The sequence below is a fragment of the Boleophthalmus pectinirostris genome, unplaced genomic scaffold, assembly GCF_026225935.1.
Source record: "Boleophthalmus pectinirostris isolate CB_2022bp ecotype Guang Dong unplaced genomic scaffold, ASM2622593v1 HiC_scaffold_20, whole genome shotgun sequence".
Classification (NCBI taxonomy): domain Eukaryota; kingdom Metazoa; phylum Chordata; class Actinopteri; order Gobiiformes; family Gobiidae; genus Boleophthalmus; species Boleophthalmus pectinirostris.
The window spans coordinates 27,600,748-27,626,819 of NW_026571153.1; the positions used below are offsets into that span (position 1 = coordinate 27,600,748).

At 40.9% G+C, this 26,072-nt stretch overlaps 1 protein-coding gene across 1 annotated transcript in view; it reads left to right on the forward strand.

The window, feature by feature from the left end:
• fgf11a (fibroblast growth factor 11a) overlaps window positions 1-25,242 on the forward strand; it is a 218,019-nt gene extending 192,777 nt beyond the window's left edge. The window contains exons 4-5 of the mRNA XM_020922256.2: window positions 22,613-22,811; window positions 24,980-25,242. Coding sequence (XP_020777915.2) covers window positions 22,613-22,811; window positions 24,980-25,242 — 462 coding nt within the window. The remainder of the gene's footprint in view (window positions 1-22,612; window positions 22,812-24,979) is intronic.
• The last annotated feature ends 830 nt before the right edge of the window (window positions 25,243-26,072 follow it).

Below are 26,072 nucleotides of genomic sequence, written 5' to 3' on the forward strand. Positions count from 1 at the left end.
AGCGACATCATAAGCTCATTGTTCTACATTGCAGTGTACACGATATAATAAGTTGATCTACTAGTGTTTATTAATACTTTACCAATCAGTAATGTTCAGTTGATGTGGACGCGGTGCTTGAGCTTCGTGCTCCTCAAAGTCCTCGTCCGATTCCAGGTCCAACACATGCGCTGCAATAAAAGCCACTATCAGGGTGCACGTCTGTCTCCCCCTCCCTCCCTGAGATGGCGGAGGAAGGGCGGCTCACTCGTCGCCTACGTCACGTTTGGAGGGCGGAGCCTGTGCTTTCTCAGGACGGCGGGGGGAGGAGCAATAGTCGGACTTTCATAGTTCCTGATCTGTGATGCCTCCAAGAAATCAGTAAGATTTCAGAACTATTGTGTAATGGATGTTCCAAAACCCAAATTGTGCAGAAGATACAATGTGAAAAGAGTTATTTTACATGAGATGGGCCCTTTAAGTCTTCCTTCCTGAGCGTGTCATTTGAGTTTGGACATTTGATATCTCCACTGAAGCTGTAAAAGAGTCGTCGTCTCGCAGAGTTCTCTCAGCGTCTTTTTAAAATATTTTTGCAGCTTCCACTTTAAGAAAAGCTTCATGAATGAACCCTCGTCTAAACTTGGGGAGATTCACCACACTCACGTCTTCAGAAAGTACTGGACAAGTGTGTGTTCTGGAGTGTGTGCTCAGGTAAAGCAGCTGCTTTTGTGGGAAGTCTATCTGAAATGTTCCACGATATGGCATTAAACATACAGTATGTAGAAAGCATATTCTGGAGGTAGCGTGCAAGATTTCACAGAAACAGAAACTTAAAACCATACTTTGGAATATTTTCCATGGAGATTTTTATTTTTATTTTTAATAGATACATTTTATGTCATTTTATGGAAACAAAAAGGAGGAGTCAAAGTCAGGTTTATTAGGACGGAGTATAAGGCTCAGATAAAAAAAAAAATAAAAAAAATGATGCGGGCGCTACGAGAATAAAGTCATAACATTTTGACATTAAAGTCGTAATCTTACGAGAATAAAGTTCATAATTTTACAAGAATAAAGTTGTAATTTTAAGAGAATGAAGTCGTGGTCAAAATAAAGTCGTAATATTAGGAGAATATAGGCTGCTCGGGAAGTATGAATGAGTCTGAGGCTGGTGCACTGTGGAGAAAATGGAGCATTTTGTAAAGGAGAAGAATCTGTGTATCATTTGTTCATTCGACTGAACCAGGACTAAACCGTTTTCAGTTCTGGTCTAGTCCCTGGTCTCAGTCCCGGTATGGTCCCGGTATCACGGACTGGTCCTGGTCTGGTCCCGGCCTTAGTCCCAGTCTCAGTCCCGGTTTCAGTCTTGGTCCTGGTCTTGGTCCTGGTCTTGGTCTGGCCCCGGTTTCAGTCCCGGTCTCAATCCTGGTCCTGTTCCCGATCTCAATCCTGGTCTCAGTTCTGGTCTGATCCCAGTCTCCGTCTTGGTCCTGGTCTCAGTCCTGGTCTCAGTCCCGGACCTGGTTTAGTCCTGGTTTAGTTCTGGTTCAGTCTGGACTTTATTCTTGTAAAATGATGACTTTATTCTCCTAATATTACGACTTTAATGTCAAAATATTACAACTTTATTCTCGTAGCACCAGCATCATTTATTTATTTTTTAATACCTTATACTCCATCGTAGTTTATGGAGATGCAAGCCAAAAAAAAAAAAAAAAAAACAGCTTTTCAGTCTATGTTTTGGCTAAAAAGTGACATACTAGGGCTTTAAATCTTGCTTTTAAAATCCCTTGAGAAACATCTTTACTGACAGAGGACTCACCCCTCCACAGATCTGACACGTAACTCAGCACCGCCCTTTCCCTCCACCAGAAAAGTTACATAATACACCTTTAATCCTCTTCTGGTTCAAATATCCTCTCCCTCCTCTCCTCGTCCTCTGCTCTCCTCCCTCCTCTTCACAGTGTCATAAAAGCGCTCTCATAAACGCCTTCCTCTGGGGGGATTTCCAAAATGGCGGCGGCGCTCGTAAAAAAAAAAAAAAAAAGGCAAATAGCGAGAGGTTTGTGCAGATCTGAAGTGGGCCCATCATATCGACGCCGTTGTTATAGTTTGTGAAGCGGAGCAGCAAATCATCTTTTATGGACTTTGGAGAATAAAAGGCGTCGGTCTGGATCTGTGCGCTGTGTGAGTTAAGGACTGATCCAGCTCACACACTCACACACACTCACACTGTCTGTCAGCACACTAATCACTTTAAAGCTGCATTGTGTAACTTTTCTGCTGGAGGATCTGTGTGACAAAGTGGGCCTTGATTCATTTTGTTAATTTAACAGTATCAATATAACAATACAGTTAGAATTCTGGGTTCTTGTTTAATGATCACATGACACAATGTTCATTTAAACTGATTTTATTTACTCCTTCAGTTCAGTTACATCCATAGTCATTACCAGTGTTGGGGAGTAACGAATCCGTGTATCATTCGTTCATTCGTTTTTCAATATTAAACCAAAAATAAGAAAACTTGATTATTTGTCTCCAAAATCAAAATGAAAAAACTTGTAACGATTTGTTTTTTCAGTTTTTGATTTTGTGTTTAAATGAAGAATGGAAAATCGGATAACGGCCGTTTCCCGTTTATGTGACTTCCGTGACTGCGATGCCGGACTTTTGCACTGCATATGGACTGAACCAGGACTGATCCAGGTCCGGGACCATCTTTGCATTCTAAAAACAGAACAGAGTTTAGAATTAGAACTGTTGTATCACACTGTGTGGGTAGAAGGTTTTTCTAATTCACTGCAAATGTCCCTCAACATTGTGACAGAACTCTGAGCAGCGGAACAGACAAAATGTGTCTCTGTCTTTGCTTTTTTGGCCATTTATTTATTTCCTTCATGGGGCCATATTCTAACTCAGTTGTGTTTTGTTTCATTACCTCCGCCAAGGAGGTTATGTTTTTGCCGGCGTTTGTCTGTTTGTTTGTTTGTTTGTCTGTTAGCAACATAACTCAAAAAGTTATGGACCGATTTTGATGAAATTTTCAGGATTTGTTGGAAATGTGAAAAGGAAGAACTGATTTCATTTTGGGGGTGATCCGGAAGAAATCCTGGATTCTGGATCACTTTGAAAATTTAGTTAACATTGTGGTAAATGGGGCCAAAAATTTTGTTTCTCAATATCTCGGTTAATTATTGACCAAACCCCATGAAATTTGACTCAGGGATGGACAATGGGATCCTCTTTCATATTCCAAAGGCTGATCCGGATCTGATCCAGAAGACTGATTTTATCGCAATTTATATATAAAAAATGGGGTAGTCCTTGGCGGAGGTCTGCGCTCTCTGAGTGCTTTTCTAGTTCACACATGTTTAACACTGAAACCTGCATATTTAGGCTGAGTTCTTCTCTCACGGAAAACACCACCTTGTGATGTCATGTGGTAATACAGGAAGTACTCTATTGTGTTTTACAACTTCATACACCTACACTAGAATCATTTGCATCATTTTGTCTTGGAGTTGCTGATCTCTAGTGATCTAAAGGTAAAAGGTAAGCCATTAACTTGAAGTACACACTTCATGACATCACAAGGTGGAACAGAGCATACTGAGCTTTGGAGATGTAGACAGAATAATAATAAAGGTTTACTCAAACATGTGTGGATGAAACAAAAGTCATTAGTTGTCATTCACACTCATACAGTGTTTCAGTCCTTCTAAACAGTTCCGAGTGTTGTGTTGTCGTGTGCGTCACCTGTGGAACATAAAGTGGGACACGTACCGTCCGTGAGCCCCTCCCTCATGTGGGGCAGGTAGTCGGACGTGATCTGGACCTTACTGTTAAACGGCCTTACGCTGTGCAGCATCACGTACAAGACCAGGCCCAGCTGCCACACTGTGTAGGAGGACGCCCTGCACCACCCCGTCCTGAACCACTCTGGAGCCATGTACAAGGGAGTCCCTGCAACACACAACACACACTACACAACACACAAATACTACACATCTGACCAACACGACACACACACACAAATACTACACATCTGACTGACCACACGACACACAAATACTACACATCTGACCAACACCAACACACACAAATACTACACACATCTGACTAATACACAACACACACACAAATACTACACATCTGACCAACACGACACACACAAATACTACACATCTGACAACAACACACAAATACTACACATCTGACCAACAGAACACACAAATACTACACATCTGACTAATACAACACACAAATACTACACATCTGACCAACACGACACACAAATACTACACATCTGACATCTGACAACACACACAAATACTACACATCTGACTAATACAACACACAAATACTAACACATCTGACCAACCACACACACAAATACTACACATCATCTGACTACACAAAACACACAAATACTACACATCTGACCAACACGACACACAAATACTACACATCTGACACAACACCAACACACACACAAATACTACACATCTGACCAACACGACACACACAAATACTACACATCTGACTAATACAACACACAAAATACTACACACATCTGACCAACACGACACACAAATACTACACATCTGACCAACACTGACACAACACAAATACTACAAATACTACACATCTGACACTGACACACAAATACTACACATCTGACCAACAACACACAAATACTACACATCTGACCAACACGACACACAAATACTACACATCTGACCAACACAACACACACAAATACTAACACATCTGACTAATACAACACACAAATACTACTACACATCTGACCAACACAACACACAAAATACTACACATCTGACACAACAACGACACACAAATACTACACATCTGACCAACACGACACACAAATACTACATGTTACATCACACACCTGAACAACACAAATCTCACCAAAACCAAAATGACAGTCACGTGTGTTTTCAATTGAACAGACATCTTTTTACATTTAGTTTAGGAAAGATTGGCAAGTCCAGGCCAGAAATGATCCAAATGCCTCTACAGTGTACAGAATTAAAAACAGTGTTCTGTACTAAACGTGACATCATAAGGTGGAACGCTTTTTGAGCTTTGAAGATGTAGACAGACTAATAATAAAGTATTACTCAATGAAACAAAACACAACGCTGGTGTGTTTTTGATGATATACCAACATTCTAACATGACTCAAAGCTCACAAGAGTCACTTTAGTGTCATCTAGGCCTTTTAAACATGCACTTTAAACACAGAAAACCCCAAACACACACTCACACACACACCGGACTAACCTTGAGAGGTTCTGTAAAGACTGGATGGATCCATGGGGACAGCACAGCCAAAGTCTATGAGGTGCACTCTGGGCTTGAGCTCCTTCTCCTCGTCCCAGTCCAGGAGGATGTTGTCAGGTTTGATGTCTCTGTGAAAGACTCCACACGACATCATGTCTCTGGTCACATCCAGCAGCTGCCAGAACATGAACTGTGGGAAAGAAAAGCAATCACTATCACTACTGTATACAACAAATTCAACAAAAGTTAACTTGAAAACTACTAATTCATGACGTCACAAGGTGGAACAGAATATTTTGAGCTTTGGAGACTAATAATGCAGGATTACTCCAACATGTGAATGAAACAAAACACAACTCCAAGTGTGTTTGAGACATTGTAGCAGAGCTTAAAGCTCTAAGCTCAAGAGTCTGTTTTGTGTAATATAGCACCTTTAAGAGTTCTATATTCAAGTAGTACGAAAAACTGTTCGACCGATGGTCAGTTTTACACTTACCTTGACCTCCTCCTCGGACGGGACGTGTCCTGAAGTGTTGAGGTGGTCTAAGAGGTCCATGCATGGCTCTGGCCTCTGCAGCACCAGCAGGACGTACTTGTCCACCCTGAACCACTCGAGGAGGACGGGGGTCACATGGTTCTCCTTCACATTAGGCCACGCCCCCAGCCGTGCCAGCATGCCCACCTCATGAGGGACTGGATGTTTATGGTACGGCGTGTCCTTTAGGACAAACAAAAGGGAATATGGATCAAGACATGTGCAAATACACCATTGTTACTGAAGATGTGGAGAATGACTTACCACCCACACGATGTAGCGCAAGGGAACGAATTTGATGGCCATATATATACATATATATATATATATATATATATATATATATATATAGTATATTTAGCTGGGGTCTTGGTTTGAGAGGGGAGTTAAAGACGCTGTTTTGTTAAATTCAGTGGGTTTGATCACAGTCGGTGAGTCCAGTGTCGGGAACTGCCAAAAATTGTCATGGCATGTTTCCACATGTCTTCCTGGTTTGTGACGTAACGTGAACAGTACCTGTTTGGGGCTGCTGGGATTTCACTTGAACAGCCAGTTAGTTCTATGTCATCAGTCACTCTGGTTTATTTCTGTGACTGTGACGTTGGTTTTTCGAGACACTCGTGCCTTTTGTAAATGTGTGTCTAGTTTTGTGGTCACTTTGATTTTATGTGACTCTGTATGAGGCGCTCAAAGTCTGCATGACCTTTCTATGTTTGTTCACCTTAAGCTTGTGTTGCCGCCCTTTTGGTTCATTTCTGTACAATTTGTTTTTTGCTTTGCTTTTGTTAATTTAATCTTTTACAATCCTGTTTTTCCATCTTGGTTTTTGTTTCCTCCCTTTCCCTCACAGTCAGAAAATGTCATAATTTGAACCCTGAACAGAAAACTCCATACATTTTCACCCACTACTTTAGCATGCAATTAGACAGTAAAAATACATAGGCCACTGCAAAACTACTCGTTAAATATCGCCAAAAAATCATCATTAACATGCGTATATATTTGTGTTTTGTTTATTCAGCGTGGAGTGATTTTGGATAAGAATCAGAGATCAAATTGAGTTGGGCCGGACTTGTTTACCTCGCAGCAGATTGTGATCAGTGCAAATGCGACGCAAACACTTTTAATTGAGAGTGAAATGCTGAGTGAGCATCGCGCCACTCCGTGAATAAACCCAGAGATGGCTAATTAGCATGTTTTTCATTTGGGCGAGGGCAGAGGGGCTGGCATCTCCACACGCAAGACCCCAGTGCAAGAACTATTGATACTTTGAGGTGATATGATTTGGACAAATTCGTGTGTCGTTCGTTCATTTGTTTTTCAAAATAAAACCAAAAATAAGAAAATGAAAAAAAAAAAAAAACTATTTTCTTCATTATTTGTCTCCAAAACCAAAATGAAAAAATGAATCATGACCGTTTCCCGTTTCCATGACTTAAACTGCGATGTCGGACTTTTGCGCCACATATGGACTGAACCAGAACTAAACAGGACTAAACCAGGACTAGAACCAAGATTAAACCGGGACTAGAACCAGGACTAAACCAGGACTGAACCAGGACTATACCAGGACTAAACTAGGACTAAAACCAGGATTAAACCAGGATTAGAATCAAGACTAAACCGGGACTAGAACCAGGACTAAACTAGGACTGAACCAGGACTAAAACAGGACTAAATCCAGGACTAAACCAGGACTAAACCAGGACTAAATCCAGGACTAAACCAGGCCTGAACCAGAACTAAACCAGGACTAGAACGAGGACTGAACCAGGTTTGAACCAGGGATGGGCCCAGAGATGCGCCCGCAAAGACTGTTGGGTGATCAGGACTGAGACCAGGCCCAGATCGGGACCAGTCCAGGACTGAGACCGGGACCAGACTGGGACTGGGACCAGGACTGAGACCAGTTTAGTCATGGTTCAGTCCTGGTTCAGTCCTGGGATCAGTCCTGGTTCAGTCCTGTTTCAGTCTTCGTTCAGTAGTTTCAGTCCTGTTTTAGTCCTGGTTTTAGTCCTGGTTTTAGTCCTGGTTTTAGTCCTGGTTTTAGTCCTGGTTTTAGTCCTGGTTTAATCCTGGGATAAGTCCTGGTTTAGACCTGTTTTAGTCCTGTTTATTCCTGTCTCCACCAGAGACAGAGAAACAGGCAGAGAAAGGAAAGAGAGACAGAGAAAGAGAGAGAGCGAGTGGTGGAGCGGCCAATAGTACGTCAGTTTAGATAAATGGAGAGGAGGAGACGTCTCTTTTCACATAAAGACTCTGTCCAAGTCTTATAAGTCATGTTTAGTGTCCGCATGTCCACAAAGCAAACATGAAACATGAGACAAGCACAGAAAAAAGGAGCACAGGCATGGTAACATTACATTACATCAGGGGCGTAACAGGAAAAGTGCAGGAAAACACAATGTCAACACACCAGTGAAACCGTACAGAAAACTCAGACAACTAAAAATAAACATAAATGTAATGTCATATACGAAATACCTGCATGTCCTGCAACAAAACATACATCGGGAAAACAGGGAGGGCGATCAGCACTTGAAAAAAGGAGCACAGAACAGAATGCGAGAAGGAAAGAGCGAAGGCGAAATACGAGCAACAAAACATAAAGCAGAACAGGAACAACTCAAATCGGCCGTTTCTGATCATTGTAAAAGAGAGAACCACATTCAGGATTGGGATGAAGCGAGCATCGTTGAGACAGAGGAAAACAAACATCGCCGCTGGATTAAAGGCGCAATCGAAATACGGAAACATGCCCACAGGACGATAAACTGGGACGAGGGGCTTTTTTACTTTCACACACCTGGGGTACTGTTCTGAGGAAGTGGGACTGCAGATGGCGCTGTCGTCCTGCCTCCACCGGTAGGAAGACAGCACCAAAACCTGTTTAACCCTTACAAACTGTTCATTTCTTAAGCCTTCACAGTATGTCTGGGGTCAAATTTGACCCAGACCAAGAATTCCTTCATAGTAAGTGTCTGTACCAAATTTTGAACAACACATCTATTTAGTCCTGTGTGAAAACAAACTTATCTCTGTCCCCCTTGACTGACTTCTGTTCCTTATGTGCACCATAAACATGATGATCAGGAACTCTTGAACTCTGTCACCACTGTCCCATAAAAAATACACACAAACATGGTCTGTACAGTTTCACAGTTTCAAGATTCCCTAAAACTTCTATATTGCTTCATTTGACTCGTGCTGATAGAGCTAAAATCCATCTCAATAAATATGGATCAAAATTGGCCCGAACCAGCCTCGGTGTTCAAAAATTTGTAGCACTTGTACAAAAGTATGACATTTTAAAATATTTTCATTTTTGTGTACTTTGGCCAAATTTAGGAAAAGTCATCAAATTTCAGGATCAAAGAATGATGATGAGTGTATTTTTACTACTGTTGAATGTCAAAAAACGGTCAAATTTGACCCAACTAGTATGTAAGGGTTAAATCAGCTGAGCGACACGTCACAGCAACATCATGTGAGACTCTAAGGAAGAGCGCTAGTGAGCAGTCCAAACTGTCAGGTATAAAAACAAACTCTTGGTCTGTTAAAAGAACCTAATAACATAATGCACTCCTTCTTTTCACATGCGTCTTTGAAATAAACACATCTGATTGGACAGTCGTGCTTGGTTTTGGCTTGAGGAGTTCAATTATGAAAAATACAGACAAATCAGTGTCTGGACTTGTCAGGCAAATGATCTAACGTCAACAGAAATGGGCTAAATGTGTGCTGTAGAAGTAGTTGTAGTAGTAATTGTGTGTGGAATCCCTCGGTCGTGCAGGTAGGATCCATAACAAAAGAAACATTTCATTCTGTCACTGGACCAAAAGACATTTCACAGCTCAAGCAGCTTCTTCAGTCGACGTGAGGCTACAGGTCTAACACAGAAGAAGCAGAAGTTTATTATTTTTATAAAACATGAGCCCAAGACACCGCTGTTCATTCCGGTCTTGTATGTTTCTGATGTAGGGAGTATTATACCTGTGATGACATAGGCCAAGATAACAAGGACTTAAACCCAATTTACGGTCGTGCGTCAGATCGTCTGTGTTGCGATGCAGAGGGTCTGCGTCGCCTTGAACCTCCTCCACAGAGCGTCTCTGAACAGTTACCTCCGAAATGTTCAGGGAAATCGAGGCGGACACGAGCTGTGATTGGTCCTCTCTACATCCACTCGACATACATTTCCTGTATTTTGCTTTCCTGTTTCATTTTGTATCCTCGCCTCCTAGCATTGTGGTTGTGAATTACTTAGCGGCGCATAAACCTCGACACAGATCCATAAATCAAAAACGACGGTGGCAGTGTGCGTTGAGTCGGCACAGAACTATAATTCAGCACAGAAGTACTCACAAGTACTCTTAAGTATCATATCCCCGTGTACAGATGGACACTTTTATATCTCCCACTCCTCACACTATTAAATATAAATATCTATAATCCAAAACACACACACGGTTTCAAACTGGATTTTATGATGCCCACTCCTGTATTCAAACATTTAACTAACCTGCCTCACACTGAACTGAATCCTACACATTATTTATTATTTTTTATTTATTTGTTTATTTATTTATTTCATTCATAAATTATAAAAAGACATGAACAGTGTCACAAATGAGTACATTCCAGTTCAGTTCATTTATTAATCAATTGCAAACAGAAATCTTCGCTTTTATGCAGAACAGCTTAGTTTCTTTTTGTTTTGTTTTGTTTTTTTCGTACATACACATTGCATTTGATTTTAAAGGTTGTATAGAGGATTTTTTTTAAAGAAAAATACAGCGACAGTCCTTTTTCAAATGTCGTGCATGTGTAACACCACCTCCCTCCTCCACAGCCCCTTCAGTAGAAACATCTCCTCCCGCCTCCTTACTCTAGAAATCACGCTTGTTTACAGCCAATGCGGGTTCAGAATTACTGTTGAAGTGACCTGTCTAGAAATAATTTAGCGACCAATGAATCAGTTTTTAGACCCTTCATCTGCTTCGGTCGTGCAATCGCTGGAAGGAATCTCCAAGAATCACCTCAGTTTGTCTTTGCTCCTTTTCCCTTCTTCTCTTCTTCTTCACGAACTGGTCGTGGATTCTCGTCCGCCATCGTAAAAAAATGTGTGCAAATTGCGAGGAAGCTACAGTTTAAAAAAGCCTCTGCATAAACCATGTAATCCCAGCGTGCCGGTGAGTCAGTTACACTAGAAATGAAGGGAGTTTGATTGCCAACCTAACAGCCAATAGAAAATGAGGGATCCTCGTTATCTATTGGCTGATGTTTATCTGGCCTCACTACGTCCACACTTGATAGATTTTCATTCTTTTTTTTTTTTGGTCATCATAATTACAAGGCTGCTCTGTCTCTGTAATGGTATTTTAAACTTTCACTGACAATTTGAAACAAACAAAAAAAATCCTCCATACAACCTTTAAGTATATTTTAAATGTCATTGTACTTGATTCTTTTATATCTTTGTCAAGACTCTTCCATAAGTGAACCTCTTTCACAGCGACGCTTCGCTCCATAACCTTGGTTCTGAATCTGTGTTTTTTTTAAGCATGTAGGTTCCTTTTAAATTGTAGTGGCTTGTTCTCATCTCAAACAGACTTTGAATATTAACAGGTGATACTTTGCACTTTGCTTTATACATGACTTTGAGGAGACTTAAGTCAAAAATGTCATGTATTTTCAACACTTTAAGTTGAACAAATCATAGGTTGGATGGCTGTCTATAATGACTGTTGGTGATAATTCTCAGGGCCTTTTTTTGTAAAATAAATAAAGGTTGTAGGTGAGTTTTACATGTTGACCCCCAAATTTCTCCACAGTCCATCAGATCTGGTACAATTATAGAGTTATACAAAGTTAATAATGCTGTACTATTTAGTGAGTACTTTACTTTATGCAGAAAAGCAATGGCTTTGGAAATTTTGCCTTTAGTGTCATTTATATGAGACCTCAGTCTGGAATGGCTCTCACTGAAAGTCATTTGAGTCAAAAAAGCAAAATTTTGGTTAAATCCAACCCACAAATGCACAAAGCACTAACCCTCTGCACGATTTTCACAAACTAAATAGTCTGTAATTTCACTCAAATAGGCTGAAGTACATCAGTGTCACCGTGTTTGAGTTGTTCCTTTTGGTTGCTTGACCTCTGGCTCCACCGTCCCCCAGTGGCCGGGCCCTATCGCACCAGAGGAGCGAAGATGGATTCTCAAGAGTTTGTGAACCTGCAAATATCTGAAGAATCCATCTTGCTGTGTAAGGTTAAGCGCACCACCTAAGAAAAAAAGACTTTAGATAGATTGTAAGACTTATGTTAAATGAACTTGTCCATTGTGACCTCTCCTCCACCCCTCCGGCCTCTGCTTTGCCTGATCCGCTCTGCCTGATCGGCTCCACTCTAATGGGGATGTTTTCTCTGCACTAATGCCTATTGACCTCCACACATCTGACATGGGATCAATGGTCCAGTGGAGCAGGAGGGCGCGCTCTGAACGCCAACAGGCCAGCGGGGCCATGGGTGCTGCTGGGGGGTCACTGTGTGCATGTGAACCACTCATTATGTCCAACTGTATCTCTGCACAGGCAAGTACATGAACTGTTCAATAGTTCTGTTGAGCTCATGTAAATACAAAGTGAAGGACGATTGGACTGACAGCCGTCTTACTGCATTTATGTCATTGTCGTGGGTTAGGTTGTAGTAATATTTAAATAGGTCCTGAGATGCTACCTGCGGTGCACAAAGCTCTCCTCCTCAAAATACACTGTCTCTGTGCAGATGGGGGTCCTCTTTTAAAGTGCGATGCTCTTCCCCCCAAATCAATTAACAAACAAAAACGGCTTTTTCTCTACAAATAGAAATAAATAAATTCCCCTTTTAATACCAAAAATCATAAACATTACCAGAAAGAAAAATACCCTAATAAACTTTAAACACAGATAGGGAAAATAAATTCACCTTTTGAGCTCTTGCTGTTTTGTTTTTTTTTACAGTGTATGATCGTGCATTGTGTTCCTCCCCTGCGTCCTGATTGGCTAAGGGACTTTAGACCATTGTCAATCAATCTCCTCCGTGCTGTGTCTCCTGTACAGTACAGAATGTGTTCAGTTTGACAAATGTACATAAATGTTGGATCTGTATCAGTGTGGTTCTGAAGTGCTGTATGTTTGCAAGTTTTCTCCCCGACAAAACCCACAATGTCGATGAAACGCTCTGCACCGACAAAGGCTCCTGTGGTCGCACCCAAAAGGCAGAGGAAGTAAACTATCGCACAAAAAGTTTAACTTCTGGACATGCTGAAGGAAGAGAGAAGTTACGTGGCTGTAGGTGCCATTAGAGAACAAATGAATCTTCAGTTTGTAACATAAAGAAGAAAAATAACATAAGGACGACAGCAGCAATAAGTTTTAAGAAGGATGCAAAAAGGGTTAACTGTTCTATGTGAGAAAAGTGTATGAAGTGTGTGCAAAGGGGTTTTACAGACTTTAAACAGTTATTATTATAAAGTTGACTACTTTTCAGATTTTGCCTATTGCGAGTTATTTTTAGAACTTAACCCCCGCAATAAACGAGGGACCACTGTATTCAATGACAAAAACGGAAAAGTCACACATGCGCACCCTACGTGACGCAACATAACGGAGAATACAATGATGCTTGCGCTACAGACACACACACTGAGGGGCGGTGAACATGGAGAAAAGTCTGAAACTGAAGAACGGCTATGGAGAAAGCGATCAAGTGTGCACCCCTGACTGTTGGGATGGAGATGTGTAGAAACCTCGGGGATAACTGTGATAAGTAAAACATCGGTGTGTGTGAATGTGTGTATATTGGCACCTGGCCTCCTCGCGAGCCTGTCGGGTTTACTCCATCACAGTTATTCAAATCAAAACACTACAAATCAATGTTTATTCATATTTTTTGAGTGGGGAAAAGTCATAGCTTGTGTCTGAAAGTTCACCCTAACCCCTAAACCTAAACATTCACTACATAGGCCCACACTCTTTAGCGCCCTCTACAGTGCACTCATTCACAGAGAGATTCAGACATGCAGCTCACCACATTCGGGCCACGTGACTCTGGCGTCTGGGTGAAAAAGTTCACTGCTGCATGTGAACAGTGTAGACTGAATGCAGTAGTTCTATTCCCACACGAGTCTGATTGGCCCTCGTCTGCTGTGAGTGTGTGCACTGGACAGATGTGCCGCTCCCTGGTGTAGTTTTAGTTTGATAGCACTGAGCCCGTTTAAATGACTCCTTAAACAGCCGTCCTTCTTTCTTTCTCTCCTCTGAGCAGCCCTCACACGCTCTGACTGGAGACAAAAGACATATTATGCGAAACCGAACGAGCTTTAACGCCCATCATGACCTTATCAAAGACATACCCAGAGCCGAGTGTTGTTTCTCTTCATAAACAGGTTTAGTGCGATCGTCTCCGATTGGACCGACACCATCTGGCAGTCTGGAACATGCTCACTGTCAGCGTTAGGAATTGATTATGACGTGAAGTAGCCAGAGAATTGTGAATTGAGGTGTTGGTACTTCGCTGCCGATGTCATCAACATTGTCTACGGGTGTGATGCTAACTGTAAGCACTGATGTGTCTGAAGCTCTGTTACCCAAGTTAAGGCCGTCACACACTGCAAGATTATTCAGTCTTAAACCATTTTGAAATGTGCGACAAAAAGCGCACACCACACACACGAGGAGAATTTTATGAGATTTAGGCTACGTTTACACAGAGCCGGGTATCTTGAGAAACAAACATTTCCCTCCCTCCGTTTTCCAAAATAACATCGTGCACATAGTATCCGTGTTCATGTACACTGACCACTCAACAAAACACCTGAATCAAATCTATTATTGCACCAGACGGTCCATGTAAATGTCTGCGTCAATAGAATAATTTTAGAAATAAAAATAACCTTGTAGCACATGAATTCCTGGATGTTGAGGGACTATTTTCTCAGCAGCAGCGTAAGGTTACTCTGCTCTAGTTAGTTGTGATGATATGAACGTGTCCATATCTGCAACAGGCTTCTTCCTGTGCTCTATGTGTCGCTATGGCAACTGCAGGTAAACAAACTATTACAGAGCCAGTTGGTGTTAGGTGATATCAGTCCGCCGCTGCCGAGCTTTCTATCAGGAATTACAACTCACTGCTGCTGCTCACACATAAATCCTTCAAATGCAAGGTTGGTTTTACTTCTAAAATTATTTTATGGACACAGACATTCACACGGACAGTCTGGTGTAATAATAGATTTGCCTCAGGTGTTTTGTGGAGTGGGTAAGACTGTTTTTAGTGGCAGGCTAACTGTGGCCATTGACTTGCACTAGCCTAGCACCAGCGACCTCTACAAATACAGGGACTGGATGGGTTATTTCAAAAAGTGTCTCCACACATCTACAGTACTCTGGCTCACTGGGAAATAAGGCCCTGTCCAAAATTCCGAATTGTACCTTTAAATCTATTTTGTTGGATTTTTTTTTTTTCGTGAGTTTTCAAACGATCTAAAAACTTGTTGACAGTGTTTACTAATGTGTGCGTTGTGTCTCCATGGTAACTGATGGATATTCCACTATAGACATACATGTAGAACAACCCCAGTGTGATGATGTGCTTCAGCTTCTATGTAGGGAGTATTATACCTCTGATGACATGGTCCAAGATAAAAAAGCACTAAGCTAAACACTAAACACTAAGCTGGCAGTGAAAGCCCTTGGTACAGCACAGCAGTCCAATTTCTCTATCAGTAACTACAGGATAAATCACGGAGGTTTTCTTGGCCAGTGAAAGGCAAATCTTATTGGTGCACAAGAGTCCAGAAGTATATTACAAGATGCAGTGGAGCATATTTTAAAGCCGGGGAGCCTGATTTTCAAATAGAACAAGGAGGAAGGAGACATTTAAAGGGCCCATGTAGTTTAATTTTCTGATCTATCTTATAATGTTGTTTTCTCATCACAAACATACACGACCTGGAGTTGTGTTTTGTTTCAGTCACAAACCCAAAACCAAACACAAACATTTAGGCTGAGTTCTTCTCTCAAACATAAAACACAGTTCCACGTTGAGATTCAATCCACTTTATTTCTAGAGCACATTTCATAAACAGTTTCCAAAGTGCTGCACAAATGTAATGATAAAATAAATGCTCAGATTTAATTGAATTTAATTTAAAATAAGAGCAAAACCAGAAATGCAGTAAATAAATAAAGCCAATAAAATAAATAATGAATAAATAAAGGACACAGAGGAGCACAAGACTCATGTGGTGTTAAAAGACAAGAGAGTAAAAGTGGGTCTTAAGATGAGACTTAAAACTCTCCACTGTGGGGCTTGTTGGGACGTGGATGCGCAGAGTGTCCCAGAGTTTGGTTTCGGTCACAGAGAAGAATCCGTGTATCATTCGTTCATTTGTTTTTCAGTTTAAAACCAAAAATAAGAAAGAAAAAAAAACTATTTTCTTCATTATTTGTCTCCAATACCAAAATGAAAAAACAGATAGCGATTCATCGATTTTTCAGTTTTTGATTTTGTGTTTAAGTGAAAAATGAAAAAAACAGATAACGGCCGTTTCCCGTTTTCTGTGACTGCGATGCAGGACTTTTGCACCGCATACGGACTGAACCAGGACTGATCCAGGTCCGGGACCAGAGCGGGAGCATCAGATTGCTTCCATCCTTAAAATTTCTTAGACGGTGATTCATAAAAACAAGATCAAGCAGCAGATACTGGGGACAACAAAGCCACAGACTGGCAGGAGCGGAAACGACTCTCCACTGACCGGGATGACAATCAGCCCATTCAAATGTCACTCAGAAACCATAGGATGACATCAAGTGACCTAGAAAAAGAATGGCAAATGGCAGCTGGGGTGAAGTGCACAGCAAGAACTGTTCGAAACACACACCTAGGGACAGGACCCAAGCCGTGTAAAGCTAGAAAAAAAACCTTCATCAATGAGAAGCAAAGAAGAGCCAGGCTTTGCAAAAGACCATAAGGACTGGACCGTTGAGGACTGGAGTAAGGTCATCTTCTCTTATGAGTCCAATTTTCAGCTTTGCCCAACACCTGGTCATCTAATGGTTACACGGAGACCTGGAGAGAACTACAAGCCACAGTGTCTTCTACTATGAAATCTGGCGGAGGATCAGTGATGATCTGGGGGCGCTTCAGCAAGACTGGAATTGGGCAGATTCATCTTTGCAAAGAACGCAAGAATCAGGCCACATACAAAGTTATCTTGGAAGAAAACTTGCTTCCTTCTGCTCTGACAAAGTTCCCCAATGCTGAGGATTGTTTTTTCCAGCAGGATAATGCTCCATGCCACACAGCTAGGTCAGTCAAGGTCTGGATGAAGGACCACCAGATCTACAGTAGACCTTGTCATGGCCAGCCCAATCTCCAGAACTGAACCCCACTGAAAACCTCTGGAATGTGATCAAGAGGAAGATGGATGGTCACAAGCATCAAACAAAGTTGAGCTACTTGAATTCTTGCACCAGGAGTGAAATATTGTCACCCAAGAACAATATAAAAGACTGGTGGAGAACATGCCAAGATACATCTCAGCGGTGATTAAAAATCAGGGCAAATATTGATTTCTAAACTCTTCCTAAGTTAAAACATTAGTATTGTGTTGTTGTAAATTAATATGATCTTCTTTTCTTCTTCGCATTATTTGAGGTCTGAAGACATTGCATCTTTTTTGTTATTTTGAACCTTTGTCATTTTCTGCAAATAAATGCTCTAAATTATCATATTTTTCTTTGGAATTTGGCAGAAATGTTGTCAGTAGTTTATAAAATTAAACAAAATTTTTCACTTTACTCAAACACATATCTATTAAGTAATAAAATCAGAGAAACTGATAATTTTGCAGTGGTCTCTTATTTTTTTCCAGAGCTGTAGGAGAAGATATCAGGAGAAACTGAACTGAAGGTCTTTCAGGGACCATCCTGCATCAAAACAACAAGAGTGAACCTGCAATACTAAAAGAATTGGTGTTTAATTGAATAAGTACACAGTCTAAACCACTGCTGTAGCACAAACAAACAAGCTCATTACACAGACTGTATCTCCCTTAACTCTTTAATTACACATTTGTTCACTTAGCAGCCGCTCACTTAGCGCTAATAGCATCGAGCAGAACCCTAAAGGTATGGAGTCCCGGGGTCATTAATACAAACGAGATCCGGTTAGATTTAAATCCGCAAAGACACTTCAATCACGGTTTAATTAGACGAGTTAGTGGATAAATTGTTACTTTGTTGTGTGACCTTGGAGACCTTAAAGAGACAAAGATAAAGAGTCTTAAATTAAGTCCTGCATAATGAATTTATAGACTGCACAACCATCTGCTGCCATACACGTTACACTCCAAAGTGTAAAATGATGGATTATACATTTTGAACTATTAAATTTCCCCAAATTGTGACGTCATAGATACAAATCTGGATGTTAATGTTATTGTGATCATTTTTGTAGTCATTACATGCTTACAACTAAGGGTGAGTTGTTGTACAGTTGTAGGGAGTATTATCTGTTACATAAGGGTGAGTTGTTGTACAGTTGTAGGGAGTATTATCTGTTACATAAGGGTGAGTTGTTGTACAGTTGTAGGGAGTATTATCTGTTACATAAGGGTGAGTTGTTGTACAGTTGTAGGGAGTATTATCTGTTACATAAGGGTGAGTTGTTGTACAGTTGTAGGGAGTATTATCTGTTACATAAGTTGAGTGAGTTGTTGTTACAGTTGTAGGGAGTATTATCTGTTACATAAGGGTGAGTTGTTGTACAGTTGTAGGGAGTATTATCTGTTACATAAAAGGTGAGTTGTACAGTTTGTAGGGAGTATTATCTGTTACATAAGGGTGAGTTGTTGTACAGTTGTAGGGAGTATTTATCTGTTACATGAGGGTGAGTTGTTGTACAGTTGTAGGGAGTATTATCTGTTACATGAGGGTGAGTTGTTGTACAGTTGTAGGGAGTATTATCTGTTACATGAGGGTGAGTTGTTGTGAGTTGTTGTTACATGAGTGACAGTTGTAGGGAGTATTATCTGTTACATAAGGGTGAGTTTAGTGAAGTTGTATTGGAGTTTTAAAAACACAAGTGAAGCACTTCCTCTTAGCACATGACATCACAAGGTGTTTCACAAGGTTCAGTTTGAGAGAAAAAAAACAGCAAAGATTTGTGTGTTAAATGTGTTTGAATGAAACAAAAGTTCGATTTTTATGAGGAAATTGTAATAATTCACTGATTGTGGAGGTAGAAAAAGTAAATTTAAGGTCATGGGAGGATCTACTCACATCAGCGCAGGTGAAATAGTGACATCCAAAATGAAGTACTTTCGACCTTTTCAGATTTTATTGGCATTGAAAGATATAAATGCAAGTATGGCCACAGTAAAAACCTCCCCACGCTCGAGCGCACCCAGTTCACCCCAAAACCCAAACCCAAACATTAATCATGAGAAAAAAAAACAAAAAACAATGAGCAGTTCGTATATCATCCACCACATTCACCACAGTTGTAACCCCCTTTTACTTGTCCCAAAAAGTTTTCACACACTGCACAGCAAGTCTTAAGTGAGTAAGTAGAGTGCTTGTAGTGCTACTCACGATACCTGTGCTTCTACAGTTTCTGTCCATTCAGTAATTTAGCAAAACCCAACAGCTCCTGCAGAGAAATACAATCCAACACATATGGAAAACACAATCATCCACAAATGGTCATGCTGGTTTGTCAAAGCCTGATCCAGTCAGATCTCAGAAGCTCAGCAGGGCTGGGTCTGGTCAGGACTTGGATGGGAGACCACTTGGAATTCCAGGAGCTACAGGGGGGGCTCCAGTTGCAAAAACTGTTGTTGTGTCTTTAGGCAAGACATTTCACCCTACATTGCCTAGTATGAAAGTGGTGTGTGTGTGTGTGTGTGATGGTGTTGGTCAGAGGGGCCGATGGTGCAGATTGGCAGCTTCACTTCCGTCAGTCTGCCCCAGGGCAGCTGAGGCTACAGTAGTAGTTTGACCATCGAGTGAATGAAGAATGACCTGTGAAGGACTTTGGGTATCTTGAAAGGCACTATATAAATGCAATGATTAATTTATTTTTAAAAAAAAAAGGAATTCATGAAAAAAAAAAAAAAAGGGCGATATAATCCACAGTGTTAGCTCCATGCCCTGGACAGCTCCTGGCATGTGTCCAAGTTGGCGTGAGACGTCGCAGTCTACGGGTGCTCGTGTGCCTCCCCTCTCCAGTGAAATACCCTGCCCACCTGGAGAGGGCACAACCAACAGTTTATACACAGTCCACTTAATAATAACACATACAAGGAGCATACACATACATGATATTAATAAAGGTTTCACTCCAGATGAGAGAATCAAAAAGCTGTGAGGACCTAAGTGGTCTTTACAAAATAATATTAGCATAATGTGGGTCCAGGCACAAATTAGCACCACAGTTTTCATTTGGAAACATAATATAACCAGCAACTAGATTCAGAAAGAAAAAAAAAAAAAAAATCAACTGTAACAATTCTTATTCTTCAATTATTTTATAACTATTTTAACCAGCAGACAAAAGTATAATGTTTTCATGAGGGAAAATTACAGCATAGTTAAAAGCAAAAGTCCACATTAAGCATGACCCTCTACACTAACATGTTGTTGCACTTTTTAAGAGCTTGACACTTCATCGTGTTTGCTTTCTTTTGCCACCTTTCAAGGCTACAACCTGGTGACTAGAATCAAGGAGCGTAGGAGACATGGGTTAGGAGTTAGGAGGGAGAAGAGGGAGCAAAGTCCTTATTCAGGCCTTTTGTGCTCACTCGTCACATCAAGGCTCCAAATCAATCCTGCAAATTGGTTTGTTCCCCGGCAAGGTTACCAAATGACGAAGGGATGGAGCGGGAATATGAGATGGAGCGGAGGAGTGGAGAGGAGAGGAGGAGAGGCAGAGGGGTAAACACGCTGTGCAGTAGGGTCGGTTAAGTGATGGAGGTAGGCGGGTGAAGGATAGTCCGCTCTGGAGTAGTTGGTAACAGGTAAACCGCACGCTGAAGAGTTATGGCGTTGGGGCGAGCTAACTGTTGACGCGTGTGATAGAGTTGGCGGTTGTGGGTGCATTGAGTTTGCTCACAGGGGTGGTCCTCGGTGTAACCCTGTCACGGTGAATTGTGGGGTCCATTTTGGCACAGCTGAGGCGGAGCAAACTGGAGAGAGTATGCAAGAAAAAAATTGCTGCTTCTCCAAAGGTTTGGTACTAAAATGTGTTTTTTATGCAGCTATCTCCTGTGATATATCTGTCAATCTTGGATATCTTGTTTACGGGGGTTATTTTCAGATGGTTGCAAGTTCGAAGCCAAACTGAGCTATACTGGCATTGTGTCTCTGGGCAATACACTGAAAGATGCACTTTTGCCGGGAATGTTCCACAGTATGGTAGTGCTGTCACGATACTAAAATTTCAAGCTTGATTTCGATACACATTATGGATTCCGATACCACAGTGGTTATAAAAACACATGTTATACAATAGAATGGGATTTTCAACATGTAATTGTAGATCTTAGAGACTTTTTAAGGATACCTGAAACACGAGATTGAGATGTGCAGCAATCTTGAATGATTCTATCTGAAAGTGGTCACAAAAAGGTGGAAAGTTATGATGAATATTTTAATCTGATTTGTCAAAGCTTCACAAGGGAGGAACAAGATGAATTTTCGAAAACAGCATAGTCATTGGCCATTTTTGCGAGAGTAGGCTGAAGTACGTCGATCCATGTTGCCACGTTTGTTTTCATTTATTTGGATGTCTCATTTTTTGGCTTTTGCTCAAACTACAATGCTACAATGTTTTCTGTGGAATCAACAACTAAAACACCAAACTCTTATTTGTCTCAGGTAAAATAAGTTATATATGTTGTTCTGAATGATACAAGGATTTTCAAGAGATGTTTTCCACATTTGAGACACAGATGCTAAAATAGCGGTTGAGGTTTTTTAAGCTCTATGGTAAGATTCCAGAAACTTCTGGATTCAAACAGAATGTAGAATATAGATGGCTGCTGAGGTAAGGGACAGGTCTGAACCACTAGTGCCTGAGGCAGGTGTTGTACCATTAAGCTGTATGGCTGTTGGTTGACCAACTGGACAAAAAGAGTGCTTTATTACCTCCGCCAAGGAGGTTATGTTTTTGCCAGCGTTTGTCTGTTTGTCTGTTTGTTTGTTTGTTTGTTTGTTTGTTTGTCTGTTAGCAACATAACTCAAAAAGTTATGGACCGATTTTGATGAAATTTGCAGGATTTGTTGGAAATGTGAAAAGGAAGAACTGATTTCATTTTGGGGGTGATCCGGAAGAAATCCTGGATTCTGGATCACTTTGAAATTTTAGTTAACATTGTGGTAAATGGGGCCAAAAATTTTGTTTCTCAATATCTCGGTTAATTATTGACCAAACCCCATGAAATTTGACCCAGGGATGGACAATGGGATCCTCTTTCATATTCCAAAGGCTGATCTGGATCTGATCCAGAAGACTGATTTTATCGCAATTTATATAAAAAATGGGGGTAGTCCTTGGCAGAGGTCTGCGCTCTCTGAGTGCTTTTCTAGTGTTGAATGTAACAGCCCTGACAGTAAGCAAAACAACCAAACAGAACATTGTCCCATGTGCTCAGTAAAATGTACTTTTCACCTTCATCGGGATAACCTGTCACCTTCCAGGTTTTAACCAGAGATTTGTTCCATTTTCTTGTGTGTCTTGCAGGAGCACTTCACGCCCGAGTGCAAGTTCAAGGAGTGTGTGTTTGAGAACTACTACGTGACCTACTCATCCATCCTGTACCGGCAGACGCAGTCGGGCAGGGCCTGGTACATCGGCATCAACCGCGACGGCCAGGTCATGAAGGGCAACCGCGTCAAGAAGACCAAGGGAGCAGCGCACTTCCTGCCCAAACTCATCGAAGGTAGCGCAAGTGATTATCCAAATCTCACAGTACAATATTATCACGATATGCATCTCATATAGATATAAGGTCCTGCATGTGTTTCACAATGCACACATTAGCAAACACTGTAAAAATGTTTTAAGTTGGTCTAAAAAAAAAAAGCTAAATGTATTTAAAGAACATACAGGCAAAAAGAATGGAATGTTTGGCAAAAGTTGTAGTGTAATAGCTTTGAAGTGATGTATGCTGTTATAAATGGGAAAGGAGCTACAGTGTATATTATATTACATTTTCTCCTTTTCTTTTGGCTACATAAGCTCATTCATCAACTGAGCCCAGCGCTGTGTTCACACTTAACTACAGGCTGCAGTGCCCTTCAAACTACAGTTCAACACTATTACAATGAACCAACACAAGTCAAGTTTGTGTCAAGACAACAAGGTGAATGTGTTGAGTCACGACTTAACAGTTTCTTCTTCTTTGTCATAATCAGTAACAATACTAAGGACAATAATAAAGACATAAATAAGATTCTAAGTGCTTGAAATAAGAAGTGTTAATCTGGATTTGAGGATACTTTGACCAAATTATAGTCAACAACGTGGCATAAAAATACACTCTAATCAAGATAAATACTACTTAATTCACGTACTCACTAAGTAACGCTCTAATTTAAAAAGACATACATTATGCAAAATTGATTTTGAGCTTTTAACCATGCTATAACTTTTTTTTTTCCCTCATCAAAAACTTACCTGGGGTTTAGTTATTTATTTCCATTCATGCTGGTTTCACAATCCCTCTGTAAAATGTTCTAGGAGAGAATGCATTTTGAATTTTTTCAGGATTGTTGCGTCCCAGGTAGAAATGCTGTACTGTTCTTTAAGCCCACAAAAGACTCATTCACAGTGTTTCTGCCATCACTGCTGGGAACACTAGATACCACAGTCGGGAAGCAGTGATTTTTGTGTATACTGCTGTTGTGTCCATCGGCAAGACACTTCACCCACCTTGAATGAGTGTTGTATGTGAGTGAGTGATTGATCATACTCGGAGGGGTCAATGATGTAGCGTATTTTTCAGACTAAATGTTGCTTTGGAGTAAAAGTTGCACCAGCCAAGAAAAAGTTAAATGAAGAAGAGAAAAAACATAATTATATAAGTCATACCGGACTATAAGTCACACTTTTTGAGGGAAATTTATTTTATAAAATCAGAGACCAGGAACCAACATTTCCTGTTGAAAGTCAAGTTCTAGTAATAACAATAGAAGAGAGAACAACAGATTGTTAACATCACATATGAACAGTTCTTCAGATAAACTATAACATAAACAACAGAACAGAACAAGTTTACCAACCTCTCCATCTCACTCCAAATCACTAAATCCATTCAATTCTTCATCCTCGGTGTCACTTCTGAGAAACTCGGCCTCGACCTCCGGAGGTAAACGGAGCGCTGCTTCCTTTTCTGTGTCGCTGTTGTCAGACTCAGCATCAGTTCCAGTTAGAATTATTCGGGCCTTTCTGAATCCCGACAGGATGGATTCAGTGTCACTGAAGTCCAGACTTTGTCCATCCATCCAGTGACTTCAGGAAAGTTCCATGGTGCATCCTCCTGGTGCAAGTTTCTTGCTCACTCCAAACTTTCTTTCTGCTGCTTGATTACTATTTTCAGCTGCAGATTTCACGGGGGCATTTGTGTTCAGTCTTCTCAGTCATCTTTGTAAGTTTATATTTAAATGTTAAACCTTCATCGGTGCAGAAGTAATGTTGCAATCAACTGACATGATACAGACAGGACAGAGGCTCTTTCTGCAGGAGACATGTGCAGTAGAGTGAAGTGACTGGTACAGGAGGAACAGGAGCAGCAGATACTCACACACAAGACTAGAGCCTCTCGAGGCTTCACTGTGAACATTTTAAAATATAAGTTGCACCGGAGTATAAGTTGCAGGAAACACCCAAACCATGAAAAAAAGTGCGACTTATAATGTGAAAAATACACATTGGTACATTGGTACCTTGGTACATTGTCAGCCTCGTTTCCATCATTCTGCCCCAGGGCAATAGTTCCTAAACCCTCATGAAGTTTGGAGCAAAGGGATAATGTGCAAAATGTTAAAGCAAATTGGACTGTTTTGAAAAGCACTATGTAAGACTAATTATTCTTATTTATCTTTGCAGTGGCGATGTACAGAGAACCCTCACTCCACGACGTCGCTGAGCAAAGCCCGCCACGGAAAACGCCCAAGACCTCCAGTGACTCTCCGGTTCTCCAAAACGGCAAAAAGGACAAAGAATTGAAAGAACATAAAGATCACAAAGATCACAAAGATCACAAAGAACACAAAGAACACAAAGATCACAAGGAACATAAAGAACACAAAGAACATAAAGAACATACGGAACATAAAGAACACAAATCCAAAAGCAAAAGCTCCTCCTAGCACTGAGCTACCAGGAGGGGGTGCACCAGCGGACATTTGATACTCTACCACAGGGTTGTTAGGGCTATACTCCCAACCTGCTGCCTGTGAAGGATGATAGGCCTTTGTTCTCGGAGGCTGACCAGCGCAGTCAGGCAGGAGAAATGCAAATCGAGCCTTTTTGTCGAGTGTTCGGATTCTTATAACATTCGGAAGAAGATCTGTCCCTGTTTCATGGTTGGAATTTTAAAGCAATAACTTCACATAGAGGAAAAAATGCATGACGTGATGACAAGGTTCAGCAGATGGAAAAAAGAAGAATCCCATAGAAGCAATCTTCAACATTTTATTTTAAGTTTTTTATTTAAAGTGGAACTAAACACTAAATCTGCCTTTTTTGTAACTAAACAGTGCGCATAGCATTATCTTTGTTTCTAATTTTTGGCAATTTCAGTGCAAACTAGGTCAATTTGCCTCTTTCTTGTCAAAAAAGAGAAACGCTGCCTTCAGTGACTGTAGCAATTTCAAGTACTATATGACATTACGCAAGACTGCCCCGACCGATTACAGCCAGGTGGTTTCCGATCGCAAACACTTGCCTGCGAAGGCGGAGTCTGAAGTGTGGATACCTGTTCGACCAATCACACTGTTCCTTTTACCTCCAGACCCCGCCCCTTCTCCCCTTTCACTCTCTGCGGTTGTAGGCGGAGTTAAGGTGTTTAGTCCCACTTTATTTATTTATTATATATTTTTTAAAATCAAAATCTTCAAAAATCTTCCAGGTTTGTTTGTACTTAGCTTGGACATTGTAATTACTTTCGGAACGTTGATCTTTAAAGTTGATAATTGTC